This window comes from Lytechinus variegatus, chromosome 1, assembly GCF_018143015.1.
Source record: "Lytechinus variegatus isolate NC3 chromosome 1, Lvar_3.0, whole genome shotgun sequence".
NCBI lineage: Eukaryota > Metazoa > Echinodermata > Echinoidea > Temnopleuroida > Toxopneustidae > Lytechinus > Lytechinus variegatus.
In genome coordinates this window covers 30,850,244-30,869,955 of record NC_054740.1, presented here as the reverse complement: position 1 = coordinate 30,869,955, position 19,712 = coordinate 30,850,244, and the positions used below count along the sequence as shown (strand labels likewise).

General features: G+C 34.4%; 1 protein-coding gene across 4 annotated transcripts in view; it reads left to right on the top strand.

The window, feature by feature from the left end:
* The window catches only part of LOC121411116 (TBC1 domain family member 1-like), a 76,623-nt gene that overhangs the window by 49,988 nt on the left and 6,923 nt on the right, over positions 1–19,712 (top strand). For all 4 annotated transcript variants that reach the window (XM_041603644.1, XM_041603659.1, XM_041603651.1 and 1 more), the window contains 8 exons: positions 1,394–1,485; positions 4,656–4,772; positions 6,219–6,323; positions 14,711–14,767; positions 15,334–15,740; positions 16,406–16,557; positions 17,435–17,623; positions 18,549–18,710. In XM_041603644.1, coding sequence (XP_041459578.1) covers positions 1,394–1,485; positions 4,656–4,772; positions 6,219–6,323; positions 14,711–14,767; positions 15,334–15,740; positions 16,406–16,557; positions 17,435–17,623; positions 18,549–18,710 — 1,281 coding nt within the window. The remainder of the gene's footprint in view (positions 1–1,393; positions 1,486–4,655; positions 4,773–6,218; positions 6,324–14,710; positions 14,768–15,333; positions 15,741–16,405; positions 16,558–17,434; positions 17,624–18,548; positions 18,711–19,712) is intronic.

The window sequence follows — 19,712 nt, the reverse complement described above, 5'->3', positions numbered from 1 at the left end:
TATAAATAAATAAGTGACAAAGAGAAAAGTATAGTGAATGAAGGGAAATGGATAAAAAAGGGAAAACAGGCTGAAAAAGAAATCAGTTGTATAGAAAAAATGATAAAGAGAAGGAGAAGGGGATAATGAGAAGAAGGGGGGGAGGGGTGTGAGGAGAGTTGGGAAATGAAAACAGGGGAAAAAATAGGTTGGAGAGCAGAGAAGATTTGATTAGGGGCCAATAAAGGTCCTTATACACAACTCTTTGAACTGACTAGTCATTGGTTTATGTATCAAAGTAATTAGTCTTTTTTTTTACAGAGAATTAAGTCATAAACACCACAATCTTGATTTGAAAAAAAGAAAAGAAAATGCAATTGATCAACTAATGCACAACTTTGAAATCTTAATCATCTGTTGTCATGTTTGCAAATCATCTTTATGTCACAATAACAACTTTAAAAGGTGTTTTTTTACCTTCCGAAAATGTATTTTAAATTTCAGTAATTTGGTCAATCCACTTGGTTTAGTTTTATTTCACTATGAGTGGAATATCTTGGTAAGATTTTTGTCATTTAGTTTCATGGTAGAAAATGGATGATTTTATTAAGCTCAGAGATGCTTGGCCGGTCGTGAACTCCAGATAATTTCAAAGCGAAACTCTGATGAGGAAATGAGTTTTGATCAACCGAAACAAACAAGCTGACCTTTAAATTGTTGTTCATTTTTTTGTCACTCTCTCTTTATGCTATGGCCTAACCTTCTCAAAATAAACTTGGACAATTAATCAGTTGAGCATGTATTTATATTGGATGTGATACATTTGATTTTCTTTGTACCACACTGGGATTTTTCAAATTTAGTTTTAATGTTGGTGTTGGATCAATTTTCATTATCATCAAGGCAGCAAAAGGAAAATAAGCTTCATCTTTTTTAATTTTGCTAATATTTTATGCGTATCTTGGTCGATATGCAAATGAGTGAATCAATTGCATCATACACGAAACACAAAAAAATCAAACAAAGTGAAACATAAGTTCAATTGAATAATGTCTTTCATGTCCTTTTTACCCCCATGTTGTATAACCTCCTGGAAAGTAACATCAACTTCAAACAAGTTTTTAATCCTGAGTGGATGGAAATTAAAAGACAATTTGTGAATTTGATGGATGCAAAGTTAATGGTAAGTTTTTTCAGGTTTATGAATTGGCAGAGGAATTTTTTTTCTTGAAAAAAATTTCAACCATCTTTTCCTCTTTAATGGACCCACAGCTTGAGAGGAATTGAATAAAGTTCATCTATTCTTTGATATGAATTAAAATGAGAATGAACCTCTAGCCATTTAATAATCTCATCCATCAAAGCATAATTTTTTCAATTCCCTTGTTTTGTTTTCTTTTGGGGGTCATCTTAGGTCTAAATGAAGAGCTGGTTTGGACTCGTCTTCAGCAACAAATATCAGCCTTGGGAGTGTCTTCTTCAAATACATTTGCACTGCAGATGAGAGTAAGTCCAATTTTAAAACATCAAAAATGTATTTAATAAGAATGAAGAACATGCATTTAAAGGGGAAGAAAGTAAGAGTAAACTTCACTGAGCAAAATGCTGAATATTTCATCAGTATCTGATAACAAATAACAAAGTTATTAAATTTTAAAGTTAAGAAATATTTTGTGAAAACAGTTATATACACATCGTCATGGATATTCATTAGGTGAGCTGATGATTTTACATACCCACTTTCTTTTCTTATGTTATTACATGAAATCATAATTTTTCATGCAAGTGTAAATGATACATCTCCCTTCTGAAAAAAATGAATATCGAATGCATTAAATCAGTTCTCAATCGAACTTTCTTTAGTTCTTGGGGGAAAAATCAAATAAACATAATTTCATATATTAAAATACAAAAAAAAGAGCGAATATGGCATCAGTTTTCTCATGGAATATTCATGAAGATGTGCACAGAACCGTTTCACTGAAATAATGCAAATTTTGAAATGTCACAACTTTGTTATGCATTTTCTGATAATGATCCATTTTTTTGGTCTGATTTTTCTTCATCTGTTCAATTCAAATTATTTTCAGCCTGGAGTACACCTTTGAGGTTGAAGGAGAGTCATTGGCGGTGGAAGCCAACAAATTTAGGGGGAGTCCACCTGAAATTTTGAGATGGACACAGTTACAAAATTGGACAAGCCCAAAAAAAGAAGGTTATCCACCTAAATTTTAGGAGTGCCTAACCAAAATTTAGGGGGGACCACACACGCTCGGGGGGGGGGGGTCCATGTGAATTTTTGGGGGACCCAGGAAACAAAATTGACATGCAAAAAAAAAAAAAAGGTTATCAACAAAAAATTTAGGAGGGGATCGTCCCCCCACCTAAAATTTAGGGGGGGGGGGACACGTCCCCCCTGCTTCCGCCGCCTATGCGGAGAGTACAGGAAATCAAGAAAATGTAAAAGCAATGCAATTGATTAATGTCTTTTTCAACAGTCATGTTCATTTTACCTTGTGACTTTAAAACACAAAATGCAAAAGGAAAACGAGAAAGAAATCCAGAAATAAATTTAGTTGTTGGATTATGCATGCAGTGTAAATACTGGAACCTTTGATGTTTACTGACCCATACACATCCAGGCTTATGGCTGAGTGGTGCACCTAAATAGGAAACCTTTGAATAAATGAATATCTAAACCAGATACCAAAAGTAATTAAAGTTTGTTTATAAAGGTGGGAACATGTCAAGGATTTACAGAATTATGGAAAAACAGCTAATAATCAGCTACTCTCCTCTTTAAAACAAAACCATCTTTTTTGTTAGGTGCCTGGATATGATGAATTCCTTTCACTTCTTATGAAATACTTGTATATTGATAGTTGGATCAGTTGGGTAAAAGATTGATTATTTAGGATAGAGTCTAGACAAATATAAAAAAAATTCTTTCATAGCAAATCTATTATTTTGAATTTATTCAATTCATGTATTTTTTTTTTGTTATTTATACTTACATGTATACACGATTTCTGGTACCAAATAAAATACAAGTAGATCATACATTTGAACATATTCTTTTGCAAAATTAATACATGTACAGTCTTGCTTTACATTTTAACAGGATGTGTAATGTAATAAGTGATTAGTTTTGAACAATACTGATTATAATGATAAAAAGCACTGGGGTTGATTGGAATAAATTATGTCTAAGAACAAAGGAAAAAAAAATGCCAAGTAAACAATATATGTTTCAACTGACTAGAAAATTACATTAAAGCATCCATTTACACAGTAAATATGCTATATACATTTTTATGCAATGCTGTTTACTAATATAAACGTACAGTAGTTGTTTAAACAAGAAAGTTCATTTTTTATAATTTTGATATTTAATCCTTATAAATTGTTAAGGCATGGCTGTTAAACAACTACTGTGAGGTTAATGTAGTTTCATGGCTTTCAGTCAAATCATGAATAGTATTTTTAATGTGTAGATTTGACCAGAGGCGTCGATCCTGGGGGGGGGGGGATCGCCCAACCAATGAAAATATTGGGGGGGGCAAAGATATCGTTTTGCCCCCCAATAATTCCGTATAAGTGCAAAAATAAAATGAGATTGTAATGTTACAAAGAAATCAGCAAGCGAGATTGAGATACACAACTCGTTCTTTATTAAAAATCGTGCTCAAAATGTCAGCTTTTCCAATTGGAATGTAAAAATTTTCAACTCGCGCTTCGCGCTCGCATTATTTCTTGAGCAAAAACCCATACTTTTTATGATTAAATAGGTGAATAGAATGTCCCGTTTGCAGGTTTAAACCTCAAAAGAACTCCCACTTCGATTTGCAATAATCATTTGTTGGATTTTAAACTCCTTTTTTCATATCGAAATATCAAAAACTTCAGCTCGCGCTTCGCCCTCGCATCTATTGTTCTTTTAGATACCTGTCTTATTTATTGGTACAAAAATGCATAGAATTTCAAGCTTTGAGGTCAGAATATAAAGAAATTTATGCTCGCTCTCGGAACTCGCATTATCTGTGTAGTGAGATATGTATCCTCCTCATGAGTTACTACAAAAAGTCCTTAAGAGGTGCATTTTTCCTGTTTTCAGGACAGTATACTAAAAAATTTCAGCTCGCGCTCTGCGCTAGCAATAATTTGTTTGTGAGAGATGTGTCTCTTTCTCATGACATTTATTTATATATATATATATATATATATATATATAAGTGTGTGTGTGTGTATAGGCCTATGTGCGTGGTGCGTGTGTGTGTGTTTGGTTGTTTGTTTTGTGTGGAACGTTGATTCATGATTTTGCCCCCCACTCTGAAAAATGGATCGACGCCCCTGGATTTGACTATTTTTTGAAGGCATTATTCTGAATAGTTTTTTTCAATATCAAATGTGTCGGATTATTCAAATGGGGCCAAGGTTTCCTTTACATTGCATAATTACTGCTCAGTTTTCATCATTAATGGCACAATGTCAAAACCATATTCTTTATGGAATACAATCCTTGAATGATTGATTCATTGTTATGCTATTCATCAAATTGCTTTGTAAGGAAATCCTTTCATAATTGAATTTAGATTAAGTGCTTGCTTATGAATCTAGCACCAATGAATCATCATTGTTCATTCATTTGTTTATTACTTGTGCTTTTGTCATAATAGAATTGTCAAGTTTCAAGCCAGCAGGAGCAGAACCACCTTGCCATGATGTTTCTAATGAAAGTGTGTGAGCAACAACAACAGAACCATACTCATATTAGTGATGAAATCAAACAAAAGGTATGATATAATGAAGAAATGAATGAGTGATGTGTTAAAATAATCATGATAATAATGCGTCTGGATTTATATATAGCGCTTTTGCCTGAGGATACAAAGCACACGCCATTATTACCCCGGCTATCGCTCAAGCTACCATCACCGGTGCTCAGTGCATGCAAGGAATTAATCCTGCCAGGTACCCATTCACTTCACCTGGGTCAAGTGCAGCACAGTGTCAATAAATTTCTTGCTGGAGGAAAACACTCTGTGGCTAGGATTTGAATCTATGACCCTCTGTTTGAAAGACAAGAGTCAGAACCACTAGACCACGGCGCGCCCACATATACGTACAAATAGTGATGGTGGTGTGTTATATGATGGTAGTGTTGGTATTAAAGATGATGGATGCAATGATGCTTTGATTGAAGTGTTTGACCAATGAATGATGGTGGTGGTAGGTAGTGGTGGCTGTTGAGATGGGGGCCATTTTGATTTAGTTAGATGTTACAAGGTATAGATTTTCTTGTGCTTGTAAAACTAGGACCCTATTCTCATTGACATTTTCAAACTAGTTTAATAGTGGAAACCAGTTTAATGTCCAATGTGAATGCTGAAAGTGTTCTTTGAAGCGATCATAAGTGGTGTTGGAAACCAGTTTGAAAATTTAATTTGAAATGTGGTTATATCTTATGATATTTTGCAATATGGTTATATCTTATGATATTTTGCAATATGGTTATATCTTATGATATTTTGCAATATGGTTATATCTTATGATATTTTGATGGGTCTGTGTAACCATCACAGCAACACCCATATCATCCTATCAATATACATCATGCAAAGAGATTGCTTATGAGAAGGATTTGAAGGACCAGTCGCTAAATGGACTGTCGTGATGATGCAGTATTTTGATGGAAATATGAACCCTGTTTGTGACACCCATATCAAATATATGATCAAACAAATTTGATCTAGGGGTGTGGTTAGTATAGATGGAGTGGTCAAAGCAGATCTATGATGATTGCAGATTTTAGATTTGTCTATGCTGACATATCAATGATATAATAATGTTTAAAGTCTCTTTACATTCATTCATTTTAAAAAAATGCAGACAGTATGGACATTACTTCTGGCTTGTTTAATAATTCATTCATTTGTTCATTTTTTATCTAATTAATGCTTTGATTAATTAATTAATTGGTGGGTGATGTCAGTGTTGTGTTATAAATGAAATGGTATGGAATGTACAATGTAACTTTTATTTTCATAGAAAGTTTCTATATTTTTACGTTGTTGATTTTTAGATCACAATATTTGAATGAGATCATCACTCCAGAGTAAAATATAAATGTAATATAAAATTAAAACACATGAGCACAAGATTTCAACCCCTTTTTCTGCAAATAATTACATTTTTTGCTCCTTCATGGACTTGTACAATTTTTTTTTCCAATTTCACAGGAAGTGTACAAGTCAGATTCCAATAGACCAACCACATCCAAGCTGGAATCTTTGAAGAAAGCCAAGAAGTCTCTGACTAGTTCCTTTGAGAACCTCCTAACTAGAGTGAGTAGCAATCAATGTTTGTATTAATTCTAATAGAGAACCCAACCACCAACACACCTGCTATTAAAGGTCACATGGCCCTTGTGGTCACATGACTCTTAGAGTTACCCTCCTTTTCTTCCTACAGAAACGCCCACTCTATGGTATAATGGCACCTTAAGATTTGAGTGGTTACCATATTTCTTTGACTTTATTTTAGTGACAAATGAATTTAATTATTTTGAAGAATTATTTTCTTTTTAGGTTGAGTGTGTACATTAAGAGCCCTAGATACAAATGTTAGTGATTGATGGTATGGTTGATGTTTAATTGATGTTTATTATCTTATAAATTAATTGTACGATCAGGTGCTAGGCTTGTGTATATTGGACCAGGTGATTTTTTTTTCTGCAGGAACTCTAACCATTTGAAGACTTTATTTTTCAAAACAGGAAATATTCAAGAATCAAAGTGGATTTTGATAAATTAGGCTTTAAAAATTGAATTATGGTCTGTTTATTATTCATGATGTCTGACATCACTGTTCATAAGGTTTTGAAATGTTGCCTTCTATGTTGACTTTTGGAAGAAAAGGTTGTGAATCAGATTTTGTGGATTTCATTTCAAGTATAGAGAAATGTTTTAAAAGCTTTTAACTAGATGGCAAATTTCACTTAAAGGCAAAATGAATAATTGGAGGCAGAAAAGATAAGATGAAAAACACAGAGTTTTTCTGTGTACACTTTTCAATGAAAATACTGTAATATGCAAATAAATAGTGCAATGGCAAAAATCACTTGTGCCAAAAGCTTTAACTGTATTGTACTGAAGACGAACAAATACCTCCAATAGGTGGGAAATCTTGGACGGGAGAAAGTATGAATTATTGATGTTGCTTTGATTTCCTGATGGTAAACAACCAATGTTACCCTTAAAAGCAACGCCGTGGGGTACATTTGCATTAGGAATGGTGTTCCACCCCCGGACACTTACCCCTGCTCCTAGTCTTACGTTTATGCAGCATCTGTGCGTGTGCTCGCAGGTATATAACCAATTTTAGGTCAGATTTTAAAGGTTCCATCATCCATTGGAGGTGTTTTGTTCACCTAGAATTCCACCTTACATCAATAACGGTTTTGTGATGTGAATTGAAATAAAGGAAGTAACCAGATACACATGTAGAAATATAAAATAAGCTTTTTGATTGATATGCTGTCAGCCCTTAAAGAGATATAAAGCAACATAAAAGCATTAGAAAACAACTGTGTCCTAATTATGGAATGATTTTATTGAATGTTACATGTAATTGATTTTCAAGATGATTAGGCACAGATTATTGAATATTATTAATAACAAGAGTGACAGATATATATATATCAAATCTAACAGTTGATTTGTATCTCTGCTTTTTCTTCTTGATTTTCACTCATTTTAAAGGAAATAAAAATGTAATTTTTCATTTTCATTTATTATTTTATTTTTTGAAAATGTAAAAGTAAATAATACATTGTGAAAGAAGAGAAATGTTTGATTTACCTCTTAGAATCCTTGCCCTTACCAAACCTTTAAAACTTGGGATGAGATGAGTGGTCTCCAAAAATCACAAGAATAGATCACATTAGATACATCTGATTGGCTACTATTGCTTGCGTATGCAGCAGCGTAAACAGATAACGTCATTTGACAATCAATGTCTTGAGAGATGTGCTTACTCATGCCAGTATACCTTTGATGTCTTAATACAGAATGATCATCCCCAGTGCAGTGATCTTTGCGTTGGATCTCCGGGGTTGTAAAAACAACATTCAAAAGGGGCTGGATAGAAAGATAAACTATCTTTGGGTGAAGGACCTAAGAAGCTGTTATTCTTTTTACTTTATATTTTCGCCAATCTTCCTCCTCTTTCTCATTTTCTTTCTCTTTCTTCTTCTCGACATCCTCATCCTTCATCTCCTTCGTATTTGTCTTCTTCTCTTTAACTGCTTCTTCCTCAGATTTGATTTTTTTTGGTAATTCTTCACCACCTTATCCTCCTTTTTCTTCTGTCTTCTCTTCTTACTCGTTAATATGGACAAATGGCTGTAATTTCAGATTGGTTTGCAAGAAATGAAGAGAGAATTTAATACAAGAGCAGCGTTTTTTTTTATTCATAGGCTAGGATACATGTATACTCTTAGATGGAAAGGGGCCTGGAAGCACTTGATTTTGATTGCATCTAACATCCTTCAGGCTTTTGAGGCATGACCTTTCAATTTATTGATCTACAAGTAACAGTATTGGGCAAACGTAAAGGAAGTGTTAGAAGTCTTCACCATTAAATATCATCTTCATCATCTTCATCATCATCTTCTCCATCATCATAATCATCATCATCACCATTCACCATTTCCATCACCACCACCACCACCTCCACCATCGTTGTCCTCGTCATCATCATCAACATCATTCTCATCATCCTTGCGCTGTATTTATTTGTCTTTTCATTACCTATTTGACAGCTTATGATGGTATTGCACAAGAATAGATGGGCATACATTTATTAATATGCCTGCAATGTTCGTGGGATATTCCATCTATTCTTGTTCTTTATTTTTTTGTGCAATCCTGTTTTCATAGGTTGACCTTTCATAAGTGTCTCTTTAAGATTTTCTTTATTGCAAAATGAATGATAGTGGGGGGGGGGGGGGGGTTCAAATGTATATTTATAGCAAGCATTGAGAAACAGTTGTGACAGTGTTCTTCTTGCCCTGAGGCCAGTTTCTAGATTGAAATCATGATTGATTTATCTGCATGTAATGACACAATTTTTTGTGGTGGTGTACGTTATCAGTTTTGGTGAATGAGTATAACGGGCAGGGCTGCCAACCGTTAGGTTTTGCTGTATGTAATAAGTTTTGCAACCCAATTATGACATCACTTGTGTGTTAAAAATGCAATTGAAAAAATATATGTGCATTATCAGTTTTAACTCTGGCAGGGCTGCCAACCATTATGTATTTGCTGTATGTAGTAAGTTTTTGCAACCCAATTATGGCACTACATTTTACTCCATGACAGGTTACTTCATAAAACGCACACAAATATTGGTAATTCAATGACTGTAAATGCAGGCAACTTTCAGCTATCAAGAAACTTTTTTTTTTTTTTAGTTCATTGCATAGTGTAGTGTTACATAAAACAAAGAGAAGTGGTTTTCAGAGGCTGATCACAATGATTGCTCTGGATTAGCATTGTATGTAATTTACTCATTTTCATTAATATCACACCACAACACATGTGTAGTTGTGAACAAAAATTCCTTTAAGAGCAGGTAAACTCAAATATTTTCAACAAATCAAAAGAGAAAGTTATTTTGACAATTATGATTTTTATTTTGTAATAATTGTTGCTCTCTAGACTTCCTTTCAAGTGATTGATGATATGCTAAAAGAATTATTGCTGAAGGAACACTGAATTAATACAACCCGTTTAGCAGTCATATTTGAGATCGATATTCAAACGAAAGAGCGTTTATTTATATTTGATGAAGTAGAGTTACCTTCTGGTTCTTAAAAGTTGATATGTAATACCATTTATCAGGAGTATCAATCCATGTGAGTGTTTGTAGATATTTGAAATAGTTCAATTGTGAAAGCTTTTATCCCTATAATAGAACATGATGTGCGTGTGATTGTTGGGGATGGTGAGGAATGTTCAAAATTAAGGCATGGTCACACCGGCCGAGCGTTGTTGGAGCGGTCGTGGAGTGGTAGGGAAAGAGGGTCGAATTTCGCTCTCAAAATTGGGGAAAAAAATCGAAAAAAAAAAAACAAAAAAACAATCGAAATCGAAAATGTTAAACGGTAGCGAGCGGTGATGATTTTTTTCTCTCGGCTCCACAACCGCTCCAACAACGCGCGGCCGGTGTGACCATGCCTTTAACTTCTTCAGTGCATCCTGAAACCTTACAGTGTCCAACAATCTTTAACGTTTAGAGAATGGATGGCATCAATGATTGAATGAGATGGATAGAAGAAGAATGTGTTTAAGTAACATGTTAACATCACACTCCATGCAGAGGAGGATCCTTTCACTTAATGGATTTCCATGTATCCTGCAATTCCAATGCTTCTTGAAAACTTAACCCTCTTCCGGGGGGGCGGGGGGGGGGGGGGGTGAATAGACAGAAACAATATTGGGATGAGAAGAGAAGATGGTGGCCATTTGGGCTATTCCACGGTTACTCACGTTACATTTGGAGACACCTTGACTCATACTTGGAGCTGTAACTCCATTATTATTGATAGGAACTAAACATCTCCTTATCACAACAAAGTACACAGTCTGACTATCCTTCGTATAAAAACAAAACTTGGGAAATTCTATTATGCTCCTGGCAAATCTTTGGAATGTGTCGGTTACTCACGTTACATGATTTGGACATGCATAAAATGAAAAGTCAACATAAGTGAAAAGTCTCCTCATACAAGGCTTTTATGAAAGTTGATTATATCCATTTCAAAGAAGTATATTAGGGAGACAAACTTTGTATATAATTAAAAAAATAAAGAACACATGGTTTTTACTTGGGGTGCAGATAATATGGTTACTCACGTTACGGTTACTCACGTTACATTTTGTCCATGTATGGTTAACAACACACATGTCATTAAAAATTTAATAATGTGTGTAAAATTCATTGCTAGGAACATCTAAAAGAGATTTTATACCAAAAATTGGAACAATTGGAGCTTTATTAGGGAGTAGGAGGGAAAAGTATGATTTCGCTTACTAATTATGCATAAATTAGCATAATCGCTTAATACCGATTTGCATGAAATAAATTACTGTATAGTATTATAGATTATGTCCAAGACAACCTGCACGCAAATTTTCGGCGTGATCGTGCGGCCAATGGCCGAGATCTCAAGGGGGGCCTGGGAGCCCCCCCCTCCCCCCACCCCCCGGGCCATATCAACTCCCAAAATACCCCGGCCTAGATTGGGTTACAGGTAAGGGCATTCAATGTGTTGTTCAAACACTCTTTAAAGTTTGGTTAATCAAAACCAAGTCTTACTAATGCACTCTCGCATTGTGAATACTTCTACTAATATTCAATTTTTTTGTGTGATTGTATGACCACTGATATTTTGATGAACAAAGAGTCGCATCAAAGAGATGTACCCTCATTTTGCTTTTAATTAATCAAAAATAACTTCACAACTCACCATGAGACTTAAAACTTGACATACCACAGAAAATGTTACCGAACTGAATAATTTTTACTGGTTACTCACATTACATGATGGTTACTCACGTTACAAAGTTACTCACGTTACAGTTTTTCTTCATCAATTTTATAAAAAAATTGTACTTTTTAATGATTTTGATAGTCATCACTGTGTCAAAGATTGTTTGAAGGAAGAGAATTTAAAATCCCACCAATTAACTGTGAAGAATTTTTCTCTCAGAAAACAAAGTCAGTTTTTTCGGTTACTCACGTTACATCACCTGAGCAGGTTGCAATATTTATTTTGAACGAGTACTACAAATTTACTTGAAAAGCGGTTGTGTATTTTAAGTAATTTGACTCTTCTAAACTTCAGAAATATATAAAGTGGTATGTTGTTGCAACAACAAAATGGTAATAAGGCATATTTCATTTTTCACTATTTTTCTTGTATTTTGGTACACAATGGAAGACACAACTTTTGACCATTTTTTCCCAAAGTATACATATGAAAATAAACTTTTTATTTCTTGTTCCTGAAACTATCATGTATGAAGGACTTAAAGCATTAAAAAATTCAAGAAAATATTGAATTTGAATTTTTAAGCTCATGTCCACCAACCTGTGGAATTGCCCATTTGCTTACTGACTGTTTGCATGCATATAGTGATGATGCATTGTTACTGTGTGAGGGGATCCTACTATTTGTCTGTGTTCTTCTCTGCTCGGTGTCTGTGTCTGAGAAGCCGAGATAGGTGTGAATGAATGGTCATTTTAAAAAAATAAAAGATCATATCTTTATAACTTTTGACCATTACAGATGATGAATATGAACACAGCGAAAATTGAACAAGGCAGGTTTTTTTTTTTCTTTTTTTTTTTTTGGGGGGGGGGGGAACGAGGGGGGCACATCTTCCCCTCCCCCTCCATTTTGACCCACCAACCCTCCCTTTCTTCCTGTTCCCTGTCAGTAATCCATTGAAAAATAGATAATGTTACACAAATAATACAGCATTTAGACAGCTGAGGAGTAACCAGTAAAATTCATGGTTAGCTTTGTGGTATTGGATGCTATTTATGGACTTGATGTGTTTAAGCCACAAAGGTATTATTCACGCTTTAGGTTAAGTAGGCGTATACCCTTGGTTTTTCACATACTGCACAGTGATAAGTCTGAAATAATAAGAGATCCAATGTATCGGCTCATACTCATAGACTCATTTGATTCAAAATAATTCTTAATAGCATGGGAGTGATTGATAAGTAAGTTGAAGAATCAAGAAAAGAGCACATTAGATGTAATATGTGAACTAAATTTTGACACTTTGCTTCCCGTAATTTGAGCACAGAGTTAGACTATGGTTAAACCAGACTTCAGTGTAGTCTCTAACATAGACATGGTATAATTTGTAAATTTTGAGTCTATTTGTGTCTATTTGATGAATTTGAGTCTATGCTTATACACTACTTCAAGGTTGGCATCATGTCTATATGAATGAAGCATAGTCTTGGTTTTGTCGTAGTGTCTCAATCATTTGAACAATTTAATAATTTTTTTAAAAACAAGTTCACACCTAGTTATCAATAATGCATATAGCATTTCCATTTATTTGAAAGCAGGATAATAGAGCATTGTAGATTAAAGGCCTTGCTCACGGGCATAGCTGCCGCAGCCGGGGATCGAACCCGGACTTTCCATGTATAGCCTTAGACCACTCGGCCACGCCATTCCACAACACTTGGCCACGGCACCTCCACAAATAATAATCATGTTCATGTACACTCTAAATTCCAAAGATAAATCCAGATTGGCTGTGAATAGTGACCAGCTGAATATTAGATTAAGATTTAAACCATTAAGATTTAAACAGAAAGCTAAAAGATATGAATTTATATCATTTGAGATTTAAAAGTTAATCCTAAAGATAAAAAATTAATCCAAAATTTGGCTGGTTACCATTCACAGCCAATCTGGATAATTTATGTTAAATCCTTGGAATTTAGAGTGCAAGGGACACAGATAATGATCACTTGGCTTTAAGTTTGTTATAGTATGATTTGTAATTGCTTCTTGCTTTTATTAGATGATCTTATTTAGTATTTATTAATCAATTGTGAACCCCCCCCCTTTATGAGAAATCAATTGTTAATCTTAATCATGTCTGTCAGTATGATGTCATCTAATTCATAAAATTATTTCCCAATATGTTGGGGACATCAAATACAAACATTATTGAAAAATGGTTCTGAAGAGAAGAGCCATGTTAGATAGCATTCAATGAAATAGTTTTTGAGATCTGTGGCGTTACATGCAAAAAATGCATATTTTCAAAATATTTGCGTTTTGTATTATTTATTTGTTACTGTTAATTATATGAGCACAGATAATGTCCTTGTTTTAATGACTGAGCATTATATACTAATGGCAAGATGCCAATCAGACCATGATTATTTTGATTAATAAAATAGGTCATTTGCCACAACAAATTCATTAGTCAGTTGGCTCATATTTTGTCATTCAATTTATATCAGTAATGTATGATTTTAGAATAGCACCTTTATATACTTTCCTTTTCTTGATAATTCACCCCTAAAAAAAATCTCATTAACTCAAAGGTTTTAGAGCAGAATTTGTATGTATAATATTCTGACTATGAATGTTTTTTCACACAGTATGGGGGGCGTCATTTCAGAGCTGACAATTAGTAGGATTTCATCCTAGTTAGTATGATTTTTAAGGGTAAAGTAACACTAAATATGATTTTTTTTCATTAGAAATAGGATTTTTAAAACTTGTAAGAATGATGATTTTTTGTATTTTTTTTCAATTTTTTTTTGAAAAAATAGGATTTTTGGCTTGAAAATGAGATAAAAAGCAACATTTTTTTTCACATTTACAGCTCTCCCATATCCTTATTTTGTGTTTCAAATACAGGGTCTCTTTTGCAAATTATGATGGATATAAAAATACCATAGGAGGGAAATTTCCCTTATTACGATGCCGTTTGCCATATTTCATTATCATGTTATTCAATGTTTCTGTTTTCATTCATAGACTCCAATCTCATTCATATTGACCTTGAATTTGTTACCAAATCTAATTTGATTTAAAGTATTAAATTTCCATTTATCTTCAGTCATTTGCCAGAACCTGATATTAAAAATCAAACCTGTTTACTGCTTTTATTTTGCCCTTCAGAACAAACATCGAAGTAGTCCTGGTCCTGACAGGCTTGTCCTACAAAATGGGAGAGAGGTAAGTGGGACAATTAAACAGTGATAAACAGAAATAAGAAAACTATTTTCAACATCCAGTCTAACCAATAAACTACAAGAGAGAGACAACATAGTATTAAAGAATTCAAATCATTTTTAAACGACAGATATTGATATTTGACTGAATAATAGTTTCTGTAGCTTTACCTCTATTTCATTTTCGAAGGAATAGCTGGATTTATATAAACTTTTAGGTAAACTTTATTTCCAAATCAATTAAAGCAATCGATAAAAAAATGTAATCACAAATAAATAGAAATGTATAGCATTTCTTTTAGGGAATACAAAGCACATCTTATTACCCAGCTTTAGCTCTAGTTGCCGCGTCATTAGTAGCGTTCAGTGCATTCAAGGAATACCGATTGCCCATTCACCTCGCCTGTGTGCAGCATAATGTTGATACATTTCTTGCTTCGAACCCACACAATAATCTGTTTTGAAAGATGAGAGTCAAAACCTCTAGACCACGACACATTTATACTGTATGTTCAAGGAGAATTGGCTTTCAGAAAGTTAACCATATTCTATCTTTCCTCTCTATTCCAGGAGTCACCTACTGGTTCCCCATGCGCCACCCCACCTCCTCTACCCAACCTTGTATCACCCCTAACCAGCCCCTCGTCAACCACATCTACCACTTCTACTGCTTCTTCTACCACCTCCGGTGAGAATACAGATATTCCAGAGGGAAGGAGGCCCCCACCCCACCCCTCCCATCACCAACAGCCCCACCCTCATAACCCCAATCATCCCCATCACCCTACCAAGCAGCAATCAGCTGATGCTGGACAGTCTTCCGTTATCACACCGTTACCGATGAGGCAGAGGAGTAGGACGTTAGGAGACACGCCCCTCACCCCGACCACGCCCACCTCACCAAGGGCGACTTTTCAGTTTGAAGGGGATCAGTTCAAAGCCCTCAGAGCCCCTAAGCAGAAGCCACCCCTGATCAGGTAGATTGGGGATATTATTTTGTTTTTAGATTAACAAGCTGTTACTCTTTTACTACATCAGATGCCTAAATCATGGCCTCAATATTTTTATTCAAAATAACCAAATGATATCTTGCTCTGATATGGAAGATAGCTTTGATATAGATGATTCTTGTAAGTGAAAAGGAAAAGAATGACATATCATTAATAAATCGTATGGATAATAGTGACTGAATGATGTCAGCATATTTCTCCATCACATTTATGACACACATGTAAGAATAAATGAAAATTTTGTGATATCTATGTAAAGCATAAATTAATTTAAATATCCTTTAGTTTGCTTATTTTCTATCCAGTTTGGCTAACATCTTTGTTAGCAAAAGAAAAAAAAATAAATGTGCACTTGCAAGTAGATGGGACTTGCCATTTAACCAATATCAACTATTAGTACATGAATAATTGTCTGAAGACATGTGCTTGATCCTAGTTTTACTACTAAAAATAAGAATTATTCAGTTTCCGTCCTTTGAAGTCATCATGAATTTACAGAATTCAAAATTATGCATTCTCAAAGAATAAAGTCAATAACTATTTCTAACTTCAAAAATTACATTTGAATTAGAAAGTGTCAAGTTTATTTCATTGAATTTTAAATTATCCTTGTGAATTTATCCTTCTTGTAGGGCAATGAGTGTAGGTGGAAGAGCACATCTTCTAAGCCCCCCTGGGCATAGCCCCCGTACCCCATTGATGACCTCTAGCACCCGTACCTCATGGCGTCAGGCAATCTTCAACCGGGTTGTGACACCGATGAGTGAGAGCAAGGCACCACCTCGTAAGTTCACTTTCTTGATCAGTTCTCTTAATCTTTAAAGTGATTTACTATGGTGGTTAGGTTTATTTTTTTGTATTAATTGGCAGATTCTGTGTCATTCCTCACAAAAGTTTCAACTACATATTAGTATGTCTTTATACATTATATTAAACATCAAGGAAATTGTGAAACTGAACAGTTGCCAATTTTCCCATCAATTCCAAATCACAGAATATATGGTGCATCTTCGTCTGGCTGGCAGTTTGATATTAGGATTTATACGTGTGTCAAATCCTATTCATTAGGGTCAGGCAGAAGAGTATAAACTCTCTGGTGCACTGAACATTTTGAACAGAGCGCATTTAAACGAAGCCCTTTCTGCTAGCCAGGCGAAGATAATTCTCATCTTTCATTGCAATCATAAATAAAAGTCTGGTCACTGAAAATGAATGGATATTATAAATCCAGAAATCCAGATGTAACACAAAGAGAGGCTATATAGATGATATGAAGATGATTTATAGTCATCTTCAATTCACAGGCAAGGTAAAAATTGATGTGAAGACAGTTTAATGTTTAATATACATATGGAGACATGCTTTTTTAAATTGAAGTTTTTTTAGAAGAATGATATTAGAGATTTTCTCAAACGATCACAACAGCACAAATTTTATGATAATCTTGAATACTGATATTGCTCCTGCTGCTGATGATCGTGATGATGTTTATGATAATGAATCATAAATGAGGGTAACTATTGGAAAGTTTTGAAGAAACATATTTTACTTGTGTAATGTGTTTTTCTGATATATCGTGAAATTTTCCCAAATCACAGGAGAGTGTAAGGTAAGTATGGCATACCTCTTCTAATGTTCTCCTTTCTACTGAATCTGCCCAGGTTTTCCAGACCAGAGCGAGAGTGTGTTCGAGGAGGAAGAGGAAGACAATGAGGAAAAGAAGGAATCTAAATCTAGTCCTGTCGTCAAGAGATTCACCTCCAGACTAGCAGTGAGGGCGCTCTGGCAACGAGCCATTAGGGAACAAATTATACTCAATCGTATGGATAAAGAAAACAAAAGAATACAAGGTCAGTCTCATGTCTATGAATTCAGTTTTTAATTAAGCATATTATCTGATAGAGCATGGATTTTGTATTGTGAAAGAATTCAGTGACGGATCTTGCTGGGTGGGTTAGATGCAATTTCAGATTATACTTAATCGTATGGATACAGAAAACAAGAGATTACAAGGTCAGTCATAAGTCTATGAATCAAGTTTTGAATTAGGCATTCAAAGTTTCTGAACCTGCTGGAATTGTAATATCAATTTTGAAAGCTTATTGTATTTAGAATTCAGTGATCAACACTGGTGATCAATAGTTATAGAGACTGGAAGTGATATTTGATAGATCAGGGATTTTGTATTCTAACAGAATCCAGTAGCGGAGGTAGCCAGGTAGGATGCTATTTCATTTCGCAGGCCATATATTTTGTGCACAAAGGAGAGCCCGTCCAGATAAATGTTTCTAATCTGGCTAGTTCTGCAACTGGAATGTATATTTACAATGAAATGTATCAATTGCTAATTAGACTCATAGGCCTGTATTCTGAAGTCGGGTTTAACTTGAACTCGGTTTAAAGTTGTGGTTTAAGTATGGATAGCCAATTGTTACATAAATCACTAACAGTACAATATTTCACCTCATTCGGCTCTAAAATCATCCATAATTGTCTAGGAAGTATAAATAGATGATGATCTTTACCATCGATGAATCAGGAAAGAGCACAGTAAACATAAGAAACATACAATGTAATAAAAATTTTGACACTCTTGGCTTCCCATAATTTTAGCACAGAGTTAGACCATGGTCTAAGTTAAACCTGATTTCAGAATATGGGCCATACTGCCCAATAACCTATTAGATGCATAAAATTTCACTGGATGTTTATGATAATTGCTTTCTTTTAATAACCTGTTTATTATCTTTTGACATTATCTTTTAACAATACCAGCTCGCCAAGATGCGGTGATTGAGAAGAAGATGAAGTTGGACTATGAAGAAATCACACCATGTCTGGTACAGGTCACAAAGCAATGGGATAGACTCATTGCTATACCTAACAGAGCAAACACCATCATACCTTATGATGAAATCAATACCTTATTCAAAGAAGGTAAGGGGATTTATTTTCGGTTATTTAACCCACAAGAGCTACTCTTCTACAACTAAGAAAATTATGCCACATTATCACAGAGTACTTCAGAGACTTTTATACCATTAGAGTTGGGCAATGTAAAAGCTAGTTTCATTATTATTATCATTATTAGATTAGAACCAGATACTTATTTCTCATTTTGTAGTTAACAAAACTGCAGACCAGTCTAAAAAAAATTGTGGTCTTGAAAATATTTGTTAAATATTGTCTTATGACAAGGATTGGAGTTCAATTATATAACACTTTTGGATATTGCAAAACCATTTCTTATTTTCAAAATTTCTTTGAAAATTATACAATATACATTTTTCATTTGACTTTTCCTTGAGATATTTCTGCTCCATCCATTCTTTCTATAGGTGGTTGGTACATGTAGTATGCCTAAGTCATTGTAGTCATTTCAGTATTGATAGTGATATGATGCAGTTTGAAATAATTTTAGGAAGTTTAGGATAGGCATATCGCTTTCCTTTGACATGGTTTAGTGGCATCATTTAATTGAAGTCTATTCCCAATCCCACTCCTTCCATTAATCTATCATTAAGGATTTTTTGTATAGTAAGTAAACACATTTGAAATTCTGTGTTGTACTATTTTGAAAGTTACTAACCCCACCCTACCCTGGAAGATCCTACTCCACACTTTGAGGTCTTATCAATCACCCTGTTACCCTGTCACTATGATATACATGTACAGTGGTGCTAAAAAGTTAGTGAACCCCAACAGAAAATGCACACCTTCGTTCTGAGTGTTGAATGGAGACGACACATAATGTTTGGCAAGCCCAGAGAAACAAACTGTATTGAATGTATTATTTTATCACTCGACTTCACAATTGAATATGTAAAACATGGCAGAACTTGAACAATTGAAATGTGTTCTTTTTCTGGTGGGGTTTTAACTTACTTTTTAGCACCACTGTATATTCAACTTCACTCTATTCTTCTAAGTTGAAGGTAC